Raw genomic sequence first — 15,052 nt, 5'->3', positions numbered from 1 at the left:
TCTTCCAATAACCATAATACAATGGCAGATCAACAACATATCAACAAGATCCGCCCTTGCTTGCTCCTCCTCTAAGATCTTCTTATGGGTTGGTCTTAGAAGATCTCCTTCTACATCTGGTGTCATGTACAAATATGACACTATAATACCATTGAACGTAGCCATATACTGTACTCCACAGACAAGGAGCTGACACACGACGTACATCCTCTAAGATTAGATTATTATAGTACTCTGCAAAAGTCTCATCAACAGCCATGCAGAGGATATTGGAAGGAGCAACATCAACGAGGTCTCTAGGTATACTCTACATATACATAACTGTCACAAGACTCACTCAAGTAAATGTGGGTATATAAGTCGAGGCTCTCTTGTCAGTAATCTAAAGTACAAGGTATTACCCACATGTCTAAAAACATGATATAAAAATATAGGAAGCGGTGAAAGGTCTGAGGTGCTTCCCGAGAAATCACCAGGCATAACAATGTATAGTGCAGCATGAGACATATGCATCCAAGAAAACGATATCGGAGACATATGAACCCGAAAAAATGTTCCATCACTAGCAAATAAAGTCTCTTCAGCAGCATGTCGCGAGGGTCTAATTTTATCCCTACAAACAAAAGTATGTATGTCTCAGTCTTTTTTGGTTATCAACCATTTTTTTTACAATAAAACAAGAAAAATCATGTCTTAACAATGTACATAAAAAAAATTAACAAAGTAGAACCAACACATAAGCAAATCAATCCAAAAACAGATAACAGGTAACTCCGAATTTTATTCTCTGGACTATGGGTCCAATTTTCAAAATTCAGACTGCATTGAACCAGAAAACACGAAGTAGAAATAGAGCATGCACGAACCTTAAACTCTAATGTTTAAAATATCAAAGCAGGGCAAATCAAGACAAACAAAAATGACATATCTATTGCATTTAAGCCTAACGTATCATACCTAAAAACTTTGTAGGTATTACATGCATGTGAAATCAAAAAAGGAAAAGAGAATGAGTAGCTTGCCAATGCAATGAAGTAGAACTTTAGAGAGGTGCAATGTAATAGAGTAGAACTTCAGAGACATGCTAAGCTTAAATGGAATGGAGTAGAAGTTCTAAGAATGCTTGAAAAATGATGGAACAAGCTCTGAGAATGCAAACGATGATAAGCTCTAGTTTTTCTCTGTCTGCATAAATGAAAATGGGAAGGGAGAGGGAAAGACACAAATACTTAAACAAACGTGCCAGGACTCCAATCTTCGTAGGAAATCTAGACAATAGAATCCATAATATTTTAGAATTGCGGGTTCTGAGATTAAGCATATGTGTGATGTGTTGAGGCACGTATGGAGTTCAATCTTCGTAACTTACTAATATGAATTCTAAAATTCGTTTTTTTTAACTTTAGCTTTTCCATGTTTCAGAAAGGGCTTGTCGTGTATTAAGTATGTCCGAATTTTAGAATATGAATTTGAGGGTTATTTTTGTAATGTCGTCGAGATGTGTGAGTAACTTATAAGGTGTATCAACCAATCCTCTAAAATAAAAAATATTGGCCCTATAAACACATTACTCTCGGGGTTGCTCATTGCACCCTTGATAATGATCTTAAACCTTATGGAAACTTGAAAATATTTCTTGTGTATCATCCAAAACAAACCACATGCTACAACAAATAAAGTTCATCATAAACGCATCAAATACAAAAAATATGTTCAAATTCCATCTCTGGATACACCTTTCAAAAATAAAAATCTAGAAACACACTTTAGAAGCCAAACTGTCATATTTTCGGCATAATCCTTTGTTAAACTCTTATACTCATGATCATAAATGTTTTTCTATGTATCATTCCAAAATTTATTGAATTCCTATTCATTAATTTCACATGCATACACAATTTTAGTGTATATCGACATCAAAAGGCTGAAAATCGCCTGAAATTTCAAGTAATGTAAATATTTATCATTATTAAGAATTGAAATAATCTGTTTTTTTGGCATCATGAATGCAACCTAGAGATTGAATTCCGGATCCATTGAATCATGATTGTAAGGATTTACCCGAAGATTAAATTTTGGATCAATTGAATGGTGATTTAAATTGTCTTATTTTTTTTTATTGGTTGTAGGCATGGTACAACCTCAAGCTATGTTTGAATAATTTAAAACTATTGAAGCGGAATATAACAAAATAGAATTGAGCATAATGGAACCGAATATAAACTTATTTTCATTGTTTGAATATTTTATGACGGAACAAACTAATATCTCATTTTAATGTTTGAAAAGTGGAAAGTGGAATGCATTATAATTTTTTTTATTTCATATTTATCTTTTACTTAAAAAACTAATTAATTTACCTTTTACTTCAAAAACTAATTATAACTATCAAATATAGGTTATTAAAAAACCAATAGCTGCCGTTACATTCTAAGGGAACTACCAACAATTATATGCAATATAAGTTTAGAATATTAACAAGGGAAACCACCACTTATTAATTTTTTTTAATGAATGTCCACGATAGTCCCTCACAAAAATGGGAGAGGTTAGATAAGTCGTTGGAAAAAAAGTCCCCATTAAATCTTTTATAAAATTTAACTAAGTTATTTATTCTCTCTACTAATATTTTTTTCTCACTTCTCAACCGTGACTAGACTGCCAATAAAGACCTATTTTAGTCCATAAAAAAAAAGAGTCTAAATTAGTCCATAAGAAAAAATAGTCCCTATTTAATTCTTACAAAATATAAATGAGTCATGTTAATTCCTCTTTTAATATTACCGTGATTGAACTCTTATTTTACGACGGTTGATTCGAAATTATTTGTGAAAGGGTTGTAGATAAATCATCGTAATACCACAATGTTCTTTTTTTGAGTTTATTATCAAACTTATGGGTGGGTGACTACGGTTTTTCTTGTTATGTATTCTTGTGTTGTTATTGTTTTAGTTGTTAATGATCTTTTAGGAAAGTTTAGTTCTGCTAATAATACTTGTAGTGGAAATAATACACATGATATGTTGAAAGAAAATTGGTTTATACCATATTCCTTAGATTGTGATGATAACAAAATATTTAATGAACAATTACGTATACTGACATATGTTCAAGCGTGCAGGATCATTAGTCAAAAAATTTATCGGCTTTGACTCCGATTGGAACATATGAAGAGACGTTCGAGACTTAATTATAAAAGATGATGATTCAAATTCTAAAAAAATAGAAAAAAATCATTTGAAAAAGAATATTAAAAAAGGACTAATATGCTCACTGAAATTTTGTAAGGATTAAATAAGGATTTTTTTTGGTAGGAACTAATTTGAATTTTTTTTTTTGTGATGAACTATAATGGGTCTTTATTGATAGTTTAATCACGGTTCAAAAATAAATAAAAGAACCAATTTAAAAAAAAATTAGTAGAAGGACTAACATAGTTCTGTTAAATTTTGTAAGAAATTAAATAGAATATTTTTTCTCAAGACGAATTTAAACCTTTTTTTTAGGTATTAAAATGGGTCTTTAGTTCAATTACAGTTGAAAAAATCGATTTGAAAAAAAATAATAATATAGAGACTAACATGATTAAATTCTATAAGAGATTTAATAGAGATTTTTTTTTAGACTAATTTGATGTCTCTGATTGTTGTGAGAGACTAAAATAGAGCTATCTTTTAAAAAAAAAAAAAATATTGTTTTGGTGTAAAAAATATATGTATATTCGTTTTAATCTCTACCCTCCCAGTGTTGCCGGTTCCATTTGCGACCAATTTTCACCTTCTCCTGGTGGTGGACGATCTCACTCACCAAACGCCTCTGCTTTTCCCCTACTCTAATCATCCAAAAAAGCTTCAACTTTGAGAAATGGGTGGCAAAAACAAGAAGAGAAAGAGAGAACAAAACCGACCCACCATTCACCCCAACAACAAGTACTCCGAAAACCCACCTGATTTCACTCATTTAGCTTCTCTCTACCCTTCCTTCCAACCATTTGTTCAATACTCCCATAACGGATACCCTAGAATCGACTGGACCGATTTCAACGCCACTCGCGAACTCACCCGTGTCTTACTCCTCCATGATCACTCTCTCAACTGGTATTTTTCCATTTCATAGCTTTTTCTGATTCTTCTTAACTTCTAAATCTATTTACAGTCGTTGTATTTGCATTTTACCAGGTGGATTCCTGATGGGCAACTCTGTCCCACTGTACCCAATAGGTCTAATTACATTCATTGGCTTCAAGATCTTCTCTCATCTAACATCATTCCAAATACCATTTCATGTAGTGAGAATTGTAAGGTTAGAGGATTTGATATTGGAACTGGAGCTAATTGCATTTATCCACTTCTTGGTTCATCCCTTTTGGGATGGAGTTTTGTAGGCTCAGGTGTGTGTTGTTGTTTTAGTTTTTATCTTGTGGGTGCTGTGAAAATATAATAAAAATGATTTTTTTTTTGAGGTTTGCTTAATTGGGTGCAGATGTAACTGATGTTGCCATTGAGTGGGCCGAAAGAAATGTTAATAGTAATCCGAGTGTTTCTGAGTTGATTGAAATTAGGAGGGTACAAAGCAATGCAACTACTTCCTCTGTGGAAGGGTTGTTGCAGGATGAAGAGACGGTTCTTAGTGGTACGGAGGTAGAGAATTTACCGAAATTGCTTCTTGATTTGAATGCATGTGAGAATAGGAATTATAATGGACCTCCTGTACTTGTTGGTGTAGTGAGGGATGATGAGAAGTTTGATTTTTGTATGTGTAATCCTCCGTTTTTTGAAAGCTTGGAGGAAGCGGGACTTAATCCCAAAACTGCTTGTGGTGGCACTTCTGAAGAAATGGTTTGCGCTGGTGGTGAGAAGGCCTTCATTACTCGCATTATTGAAGATAGTACTCAACTCAAGCATAATTTTAGGTATAGTTTTTTTTGTATATGGGTAGCATTTCCGCTTCTCATGTTTATGTGTTGATATTGATTTGTGTTCATAGGTGGTTCACTTCAATGATAGGTAGAAAATCAAACCTCAAGTGTCTTACATCGAAACTTTGGGAAGTTGGAGTCACTGTAGTGAAGACAACTGAATTTGTCCAGGGTAGGACATCCCGATGGGGGCTTGCTTGGTCTTTCTTGCCTATTGTGCAACAGAAGTCATCGATTTCTTTTCCGAACAAGAATACCATGTCCTTCATGCTTGAGGTTTAGTATCTAGCAACTGTACTGATTTAATATGACATGACACAGCTCTTTTTTTCCTTAAAAAACTTACTCTTATCACATATCAGTGAAAATTGGTATGTTATTTTCGGAGCAATCCTGGTTCCTGGCATTATGTGTCATACTAAGTTATTGGCCCTCAATAGAATTGTTGAAAGCATAATCTATATATTTATTTTTATACTAAGGCTTGAAGTAAGTATCACGAATTGTGACGACTAAGAATCTTTAGTTCCAAAACTCTATCAATGATCCCATTGATTAATGTTATTATACAAATTTACTTTGCAGGGTCTTCAACGCAAGGATGGGGCCATTAATGTGTTGGAAGATGTCAAGTCTTACTTTTCCTTGCGCGGTCTCTCCTGCACAATGAATACCTCCTCTTTCACGGTGGATGTAAGTCTAGTTTTTCACATTCTTATCTAATTTCATTGTGATGGCTGTTAAGCGTGATTGCAATTTTGATAGGTTGTGGCAACAAAAGATGACTGCAATTCAATCTTGAAGAATGAAATGCCCATTATCAATCAATCCACTGATTATCAACCTACTGAGAAGAATACATCTAATGGATCAAGTGTTAATCTCTCTTGTGATAGATCAGGCCTTCGTATATCGGTATGCTTGCACTTTTTGCCAGCTTGAAAAATAATTTTAATCGGCAGATTCATGTTGATCTTAGGTGGTTTTCTTTCCAAGCTGCAGGTTTTTCAGCAAATCCCTGGGACACTGTTGGTGAAAGGTTCAGTACAAGATAAGAATAGCCCATTATCAGGTTTTCTCCAAACTGCTTTTCCCAACTGTTTTTTTTCTTCATTATTTTAGCAGCATTTTAGAGTACAACTAATTCTGGAAATAGCTCTGGAGGAATGTGTTATTACGATATGTTTGCTGAATTGTCCTTCTTGGCTAAGTGAAATGATTAATCTTTCGAACAAGCATTAAAAAATGTTGGTCTGATTGTTTATAACCAATTCATTGGAATTTTCTGTTTTGTGCTCATGCATATTGACTCCATTGTGTTTTCACCTTTGTAAATTAGTCTCTCGGATTGATAAATTGATATTTACCTCCTCTAGAATGAGCGAATAAATTATTTGTTGTGTGTTGTTCTGTTTGCAGGAGCATTCTCAGTGATTTTCCAGAAACTGGAAGAAACATTACGGAATAAATTTTGTACCAGATCAGTATAGAGTTCTTGATTATTCGATTTATCATTTGGCATGGTGACTGGATGTGTTGCATGATTCTGAGAAGTTCACAATTGCTAATTTTTGGGGTCAGGATTTATAGAAATCAAGTGAAGGTGTTGGTGTAAAATAAGGAAATAGAAGCAACAATAATTTCAGGAGGCACTATTGCTCGTTGAGAAATTTGTACGATAATAAACCTTAAATGAACCATTTTAGTTGGTAGGAGAATTGTACTTAACAGGATTTGCATTTTAAATGTCAAACGTATCGTCATTTTCTACTTAATACACAATACTACATGCTTAGCAGGTTTAGTATTTGCTGCTACAATGGCTTAGTTTTGTGGTAAGGGAATAAAAAGGAATAGCCTCTGTCTACCATCATATGCAGTGTCCAAGAGCTGTCATTATTGGAATACTAAGGATCTTAACTTTAGGACGTCCTATACACACCAAAACACTTCGTAAGGGATCCACTTCTATTTTGTTGAAAATTAATATGAAAGTTAATCGCTCTATTGATGGATGAGTGAGTCGGTAGGTTAAGTTCCGGACTTACACTTAGACATATTTTGAATTTATGATAGGGTTTATTTCACAACTATCAATGGGTATTAACCCTCAAGACAATAAGTTGTACTCTTCAATAGTAATTATGTTATAAATTTGATATATTTCACTAAACCTTATATTTTAAATCATTTATACAAAATATACACAATTATTGTTTAATTAAATCTTGCACTTATGTAATTCAATCAAAATATTATATATTAAGTCAAAATTCAAACAAATACATTATTCACAAAATACAAACACAAATACAAATGATCAAAATACAAAGAAAAAGTCAACTACTAGGTATATCTGATCCCATGGTTTCTCTTTTATTTCCTATACTGCAAGACATTCATGAAACTCTCATCTCTCTATGTTTGCTTTCCTAAAAGCCATAACACGTTGACAGATCGATAGTACATCAACGACATGTTATGCCATAGTCTGCTCCTCTTCTAATATATCCTTATGAGTTGACCTAGGCGACTCTTCCTCTGCATACGATGTCATGTAAGGAAGTAACACTCTAAAAAACTATTGGATGTAGTCGTATGCAGTACTCTATGACTGAGGAGCTGACACACTACATACATCCTCTAGGAATGGATAATCATGGTACTCTGCGAATATCTCATCAACATCTCTACGGCAGAGTGTGGGAAAAACAACAACAGAGGCTCTAAGAATAACTTGCAAATATCAGAACTGAAGAATGAATCACTTAGGGAGATGTTGATACATCAGCCGTGACCCACAAGCCAACCATTAGGAGTATAAGAATATGTCATTCGAAGTGGTGTGTCTCACGGTGGTCGTCGTACGATGTGAAGTATATATCATATGCTGTGATGCGATCGAGATAAACTTGAAACGACTCAGTCGAATGATTCCCTCTGAACGGGATGAAGGAGCAAACACGTGGAAAAGCCTCGCCGTAGTCATCCACATATGCCCAGTCGGAGAGACGTGAAAAGTGATGGAGGATCCATGGCTAAAAATGGTTCAGATAAAATATTAGTAACGACGTAGCACAAATGCTATGAAATATTAGTAACAGTAAATGTGCAAATATAATACTGTAAATATGGTGCTGCTTGCTGTCATCTGTATAATCTTTCATAAACAAGCTTCACCTAATTTTGAGTAGAGGTAAACCAAACAAGACGTCCCCTAATTGTACTCATGAATCCTTTCAAGTCAATGAATCCTCTTCGATTCTAAGATTTGTTTATGTTATGAATTTTTTAAATAAATAAGATCGATTTGTGAACAATGTCGCGGAAATGAATCCCGTATGAGGAAAGAACAATGCCTTGACTATAAACTATACGTGGAAAATAAGCTGCAATAAAAGCGTAAAAAGAACCACAATTATGACGACTAAAGTGAAAGTAAGAAATTCAAATTGGGAGCTCATGATACCATGCATAAAAGTATTTCAATATATTTCAAAATTGTGATTACAATATTAGAGTTAAACTTACTTAAATAGAGATAAATTTAAACTTAATTAACCTTTTACTAATAAGACAAAAATAATTATAAATGTTACTATTTACAATCTAATATTTACAAAAAAAAAATTTAATATAAAATAGTTTACATTTAGATACATTCACTTAGAAAATGAATTCAACAATAAGTTTTAATGTTAAAATCATGTGTAAATTTAAAAAATTCAATTTTAATTTAAAAAATTAGAATCAATTTTAGAAGAAAATTTATTTTTAACTTAAAAATAATTAAATATTCCTAATCCTATACATGTATTTGACCAAAAATTAAATTTCCAAAGAATATTATATAAAACTTGATTGAATAATTCTTTTTCTGAACATAACTCTCATAGATTTATTGTAGAAAAGGCATAATAACATCTTGCACATTGAAACAAAATTAAAATATAATTGAAAAATATATGATACAATAACACAACATGTGAATAGAATCTATAAAAAATCAAACTTAAAATATTTTTAGTGAAGAAAATCTATAAAGAAGAAAGAATGGGAGCATGTGAATGTACCAAAAAGAATATGAGCCTGTGAAGGTAGACCAACCGTCAAAATATAAACCAGCCAATGCAGCTGTGTGTGTAATAATAGTAACAAGTAATTGATTAAGACAATATATTGAACCAATAATTAAGCATATATTAAAATAATAGGTGGTGAACAAGATGGTTTAATGACAGATCTGTTTTATTCTTTATAATTCACTTCATGCATACACTGTCTTCATCACTGTCTCACTCCAAATAACAGTGATTACAAAGAACACCCAAAATAAATCTACTCATAACATAAACCAATTCTTTTTTAATCACTCTCCTCCTATAGCCCGTGACACACACAAAAACAACAAATAAGATACCACGTGAACCAAAGTTTTGGCAATACAACAATAATTAGTAGTTGTCATATTGACCCGGGATTCTTAATTATGATTATAACTTTGACTGACTATACAACAATAATAACAATTAATAAAACAAACTTACTTAAGCGATATTAATGACACTGGTGTATTTGTTATGTCAATCACAATTATGCAGATTAATACGAAATATTTGCATATATATTATATCTTCAAGTATTTCCTCTATGATATATATAAATATTGTATAACTAAACAAGGATAGAAATTAATGTATATGAGAAATTGTTGTTTCACGATTTTGAAAAATTGTCATTAATGAAATTATTGAGTCAAGTTGCAAACTAAGTCGATTTTGATAGAGAATTGAATAGAAATCATAATAATAAAAAAAGAAATTATGTAATAATGGGTGTTGTGAGAATATATGAGAAATTAGTGGAATGAGAATATATGGTAAATTAGTGAAATATTAGTTGGCAAGTTTGTTATGTCTCAGTAGTGAGGGAAGTTTGTTAGGCAGAGAGAACTTTATCAGCTTAAATAATATGACATTTTGGGTCGTTTTCTCCTTCTTCGTTGACGCAACGTCCATTGTTGCAACTCTCTTCAACGCTTATAACCAACTTTACTGAATTAGTAGGACTTTCATCTTCAAGCGCCACAGACCAAAATGATTCACAAACTTTTCAATCTCATATTTTGTTGACGACATTCTTCTCCATGCTCACCGCACCAATTTGTTGTGAAAACAATGCTAGAATAATAAAGTATAATTGGTTTCTTTATCAACAAGAAACCCACAAGGATAAAAAAGAAGGAAGGAAGAAGAACATGATAAATAGGTTATAAACTGTTATTCTTTATTTTCTCTTTCAAAAAAAATTACAAGTGCTACAGAATAACAAACAATCTCTCTCACCCTACTTCGGATTTGCACCGTACAATAATGAGAAACTAGTATGCTATGTATAAGAAAACTAACACACTAAACTAATGAACTTTTTCACACAAGCCTATTACACAAACTAACTTAGAGAACAAGCTAACTTAAATAATTGTGCATAACAAACAAACTCAATTCAATATGCTAACAATCCTAACATATTTCGACTCCAGCATGAGAACATACTTCGATGACATACTATGATCCTGTCGAATTGTCGAATCAAGAAATTATCCTTTAATCATACTAGAGTTCGTTCCAATATCTCACATTAATATATTAAATAAATTAGATAGGTTGATTATTTAATAAATATTACTCCTTTTATTTTTATAAATTATTATATGGTGAGAGATGCATGAAGAGTTTGAATGACACTTGTCTAAGATGAGAACCGCACACTCTAACTAGTGTCAGAGACACACAAACAACGTTCGTCGCGTCGCATATTAATAAGTTTCATTCTTATGCCAATTTTTCTTCTCTTCATAACTTAACCTTGCGATTTATGTTTGATTAACTACGCACGTGACAAGTTAAGACAAACACGCACTCATGCATTTCTCTCTTTCGAAAACAAACCCCAACTCATTCTATTTGCACCACACACACAAACACCAACTCGCAATTTCCACCTCAATTACTCACACTACCTTTGCATGCTTACAAAAACATAGCAAAAACAATTTAACTATACTTTTTCAATTAATATCTCTATTATTTGTTATCCAAAGATAACGTATAGATAGAGACTAAAGAATTAGAGCGCAGGGGTTTAATTGGTCTCTATTTAGAGCTAGGGTCACTCACTCACTCATTCATTCATCATTTTTTATTTTTTATTTTATTTATTTTATACTAGAACATATATTTTGGCATTTATTAAAAAATATTCTAGCCCGTGAATGATTCATTTTGTTGTCTCCCACCTAATATATGATGCCTTTTACCATTCCTTGCCCACACCACATCAAGCTAAACAACAACAAACACTCACGAGATCGACATCATTTTTGGACTTGTTTTTTTAATTCACACCTCTTCACTTGTCACTCAAAGTTAAGTAACTTCATATATTATCACAACAGTACTACCCATTGTATTATAGGATATACTTCAATTATTTGTACCATCATGATGCTCTTATATCTACCTTCTTTGCTGCTTAATCACTAAATCTGATACTGTACGTAGAAAACAAACATTTGGTCCTTAGTTTCAACCAACACATGCAGTGTTATGAATATATAGTTGAATTTTGTTTTTCTGAACCTGCATGTGTCCGTGTTGGCCATGGATGGTATCTCCGCAGTGAAAACAACAGAAAAATCAACATGTTACATGATTATTAATGAACTAAATTGGTACTATTGTCACCATTTTTTTAAAATGGTTTTCTTTTGCTTATTTTTCACAGTACTATATTCACATGTCGTGTTTATTAAGTTATCCTTGAAACTAAACATATAAATTCTATGTTTAATTAAAAGAGAAAACTAGTATATAGTTTGTGTTAAGCTCAATTTTTTAGATACATTATTATACCTCATGAAGTGATTTGGAATTTTCTGTAAACATAAGATTCACGGATATAGGAATATATATATGGGAGAGACAATAATAGAAAATGTATATTGTATTGAAGTAGAAGAGAAAACCAACTAAGAATGCATCACAAGAGGGACCATAACAAAAGTGAACATTGTAATAGATACAAAGAAAAATAATGGCGTTTAAACCAAAATTTGCTAGACCTCAAAAACCAAAAGTGCTTTTAAAAGCCTCCAATCGTATCCTTGACACCTCACATCCTTATACTTCTAATCAACACAAAACTGACACGTGGCAACATTATTATGCTTTCAGAATCCATTTCTCAACAATCATATAAGCTTTTTTTAGTATAAATAAGAGATGATTCTTCCTAGACCAATGTGCTATGAGTCTTATGTATGTTAACATTTTACCTTAGCTACTTTCTTCAAATTCATTCTCCTCCAATTATCTTTATGAAACAGATAATTTTGTCTATATATATTGAAACAACAATTTAGTACTAACATTTTTGTTGTTTCATATTGTCACATACATAAACATGGATTTTATTCATGGATTGTTTATTCTATGGATTACCTTAATACTTATCAACCATAATTTGAAAAATGTGGAAGGAAGGAGCCACTTTCACAAGGAAAAGAAAGTAACTTCCGCTAATCCTTCCGAGTCTTCCAATTCTTCCCCTAGTGTTCCTTCTGATCCTTATCCGAACGATCCTCGCGACTCGTCTTCAGACTGTGTTTTCGATGTGAGAGACTTTGGAGCGGTTGGAGATGGTTTAGCTGATGACACACCTGCATTCAAGAAAGCATGGAAAGAAGCTTGTGTTGTAGAGTCAGGGGTTATGCTTGTTCCGGAAAATTACACATTTAAAATCACTTCAGTTATTTTTTCAGGTCCATGCAAACCAGGATTAGTATTTCAAGTAAGATTAGTACTTTTTCAATTTCAAATTTCATCACATGATTTATTATGATAAGTAACAGTGTTAACAAAGTTGAAATGAAATCAGGTGGATGGTGTGCTAATAGCACCAGATGGACCTGATTCATGGCCAGAAGCAGATAGCAGAAATCAATGGCTAGTATTCTATAAACTTGACCAAATGAGTCTTAATGGTACAGGAACCATAGAAGGCAATGGAGATCAATGGTGGGATCTTCCCTGCAAACCTCATAGGGTAAACTTTTTTACACATACATACCATCAATCATATCTCACATTATCTTTTATTACAGACCCGTTTTGAAGGTGTACAAGACAGACTACTACGCATGCACATGACCTAAAAACCGCGACTAACCTACCCAGAGTCTCTAAAAATTTACGAGGCTATGTATTTGAATAAATATTTTAAGAACTAATATAACAAACTGAAGTTATAGCTTAATTTGATTAGATACTTGGCATTTTCAGGGTCCAGATGGAAAAACTTTATCAGGACCATGTGGTAGTCCAGCTGTGAGTAAAAACTATTCATCTTAGTCATTAACTAACTTACTATGTAAATATTATATATTATATATTACTAGTGACTTATAGTTTTTTATTTATATGTATTTTGTAGATGATTCGGTTCTTCATGAGCTCCAATTTGATGGTGAGTGGACTGCAAATTCAAAACAGTCCTCAATTCCACATGAAATTTGATGGCTGTCAAGGTGTAATGATTGATAGGTTATCCATTTCTGCACCTAAACTTAGCCCAAACACTGATGGAATCCATGTTGAAAACTCACAAGATGTTGGGATATACAACTCCTTAATAAGCAATGGTAATTAAACTAGCTTAATTAATATAAGCAACTTGCCTAAACCAAAACTACTTTGTTTCTATATTAATTTCACTGTTTTTATTATAAGCAACTAGCTTAATACAATAACATGATTTGAACAGGTGATGATTGTATCTCAATAGGACCCGGGACTTCAAATATTGAAATAGCTGGTGTGACTTGTGGTCCTAGCCATGGGATTAGGTACATTTCATAGTCATTTTTTTATTTTAGTGTTTAGTAAAAATAGCGTCACGTCCGCAAATTCTAGTTGAACTGACAGAAGTCAATACTGCTACGTTTGACGCAATCATCAGAGTGAGTTTGAACCCTGATACTCACAATTGTGTAATTTTTTTTACAGCATTGGAAGCCTAGGTGTACACAACTCACAAGCATGTGTGTCAAACTTAACAGTCCGTGACACGGTGATAAGAGAATCAGACAATGGACTAAGAATAAAGACATGGCAAGGTGGAATGGGATCAGTGTCAAATTTAAAATTCGAGAACATACAAATGGAAAATGTAGGAAACTGCATCCTTATAGACCAATACTATTGTTTGACAAAGGAATGTCTAAACCAAACTTCAGCTGTTCATGTGAATGATGTGTCCTATAAAAACATTAAGGGTACTTATGATGTTAGAACTGCTCCTATTCATTTTGCTTGCAGTGACACTGTTGCTTGCACAAACATAACACTTTCTGAGGTTGAGCTTTTACCATTTGAAGGTGAGTTGTTGGATGACCCTTTTTGTTGGAATGCGTATGGTTTTCAAGAGACATTGACTATACCTCCAATTGGTTGTTTAAGGGAAGGTGAACCTGAGGCTGTGGGTGATCTTTCTACCTATCAATGTAGTAATTAGTTAATCATATTGCTCTATATTTGGTGTCTTAGGTACAAGATATATTATAGTGTTACATAGGTATAGAGTGTCTTATAATATGATATCCATTACATGTTTTGATGGTTTTGGTTTTGATGTATGCCTCTTAGGATTCGTCCCTATTTGGGTGTATTTTCCCATAGTGAGTGATGAGATTGTGAATTGGTTCAATTATTTGGACCTAGATTGTGACAACCTGATTCAACATTTATATATATTGTTGGCTGAAATTGTTTACGTTTTTTCAATACTAACATGTATGAAGTGGATAGGCATTTAATATAACTTGAGTAAAATATAACATTTGGCTTAGCCATCTATTAAACAAATACAAAGTATATATACAAGGTAGATTACTTGGGGCTCAAGTAACAAAACAAACAAACCTAAATAACTAGCTAACTGAAAATAACATACGGGACCAAAAAAGATGTTTTGCCAATGATTTAATACCCTCGTCAAGTTGGAGCATAATTATTGGAGATGCTAAGCTTGGACAAAACGAAAGAAAAAGGTTGGGGATCGAGAGATCTGGTGAAA

At 32.8% G+C, this 15,052-nt stretch overlaps 2 protein-coding genes across 2 annotated transcripts; both read left to right on the top strand.

Annotated features, from left to right (window-relative positions):
* Positions 1–3,735: 3,735 nt before the first annotated feature.
* Positions 3,736–7,016, top strand: LOC131603029 (uncharacterized). The gene is made up of 8 exons (XM_058875268.1): positions 3,736–4,097; positions 4,179–4,390; positions 4,483–4,912; positions 4,987–5,194; positions 5,504–5,611; positions 5,684–5,833; positions 5,921–5,990; positions 6,338–7,016. Exons 1-8 carry the CDS (start codon positions 3,865–3,867, stop codon positions 6,406–6,408), a joined length of 1,482 nt encoding a protein of 493 aa, XP_058731251.1. The 5' UTR covers positions 3,736–3,864; the 3' UTR covers positions 6,409–7,016.
* A 4,782-nt stretch (positions 7,017–11,798) lies between these two features.
* LOC131603027 (polygalacturonase At1g48100-like) lies at positions 11,799–14,791 on the top strand. The gene is made up of 6 exons (XM_058875266.1): positions 11,799–12,769; positions 12,857–13,024; positions 13,261–13,305; positions 13,412–13,619; positions 13,742–13,823; positions 13,984–14,791. The coding sequence occupies exons 1-6, from the start codon at positions 12,383–12,385 to the stop codon at positions 14,489–14,491; spliced, it is 1,398 nt and encodes a 465-aa protein (XP_058731249.1). The 5' UTR covers positions 11,799–12,382; the 3' UTR covers positions 14,492–14,791.
* The last annotated feature ends 261 nt before the right edge of the window (positions 14,792–15,052 follow it).

This window comes from Vicia villosa, linkage group LG5 (genome assembly GCF_029867415.1).
Source record: "Vicia villosa cultivar HV-30 ecotype Madison, WI linkage group LG5, Vvil1.0, whole genome shotgun sequence".
Taxonomy (NCBI): domain Eukaryota; kingdom Viridiplantae; phylum Streptophyta; class Magnoliopsida; order Fabales; family Fabaceae; genus Vicia; species Vicia villosa.
The sequence above is the reverse complement of the archived record's forward strand: the minus strand, read 5'-3'. Positions and strand labels throughout refer to the sequence as shown.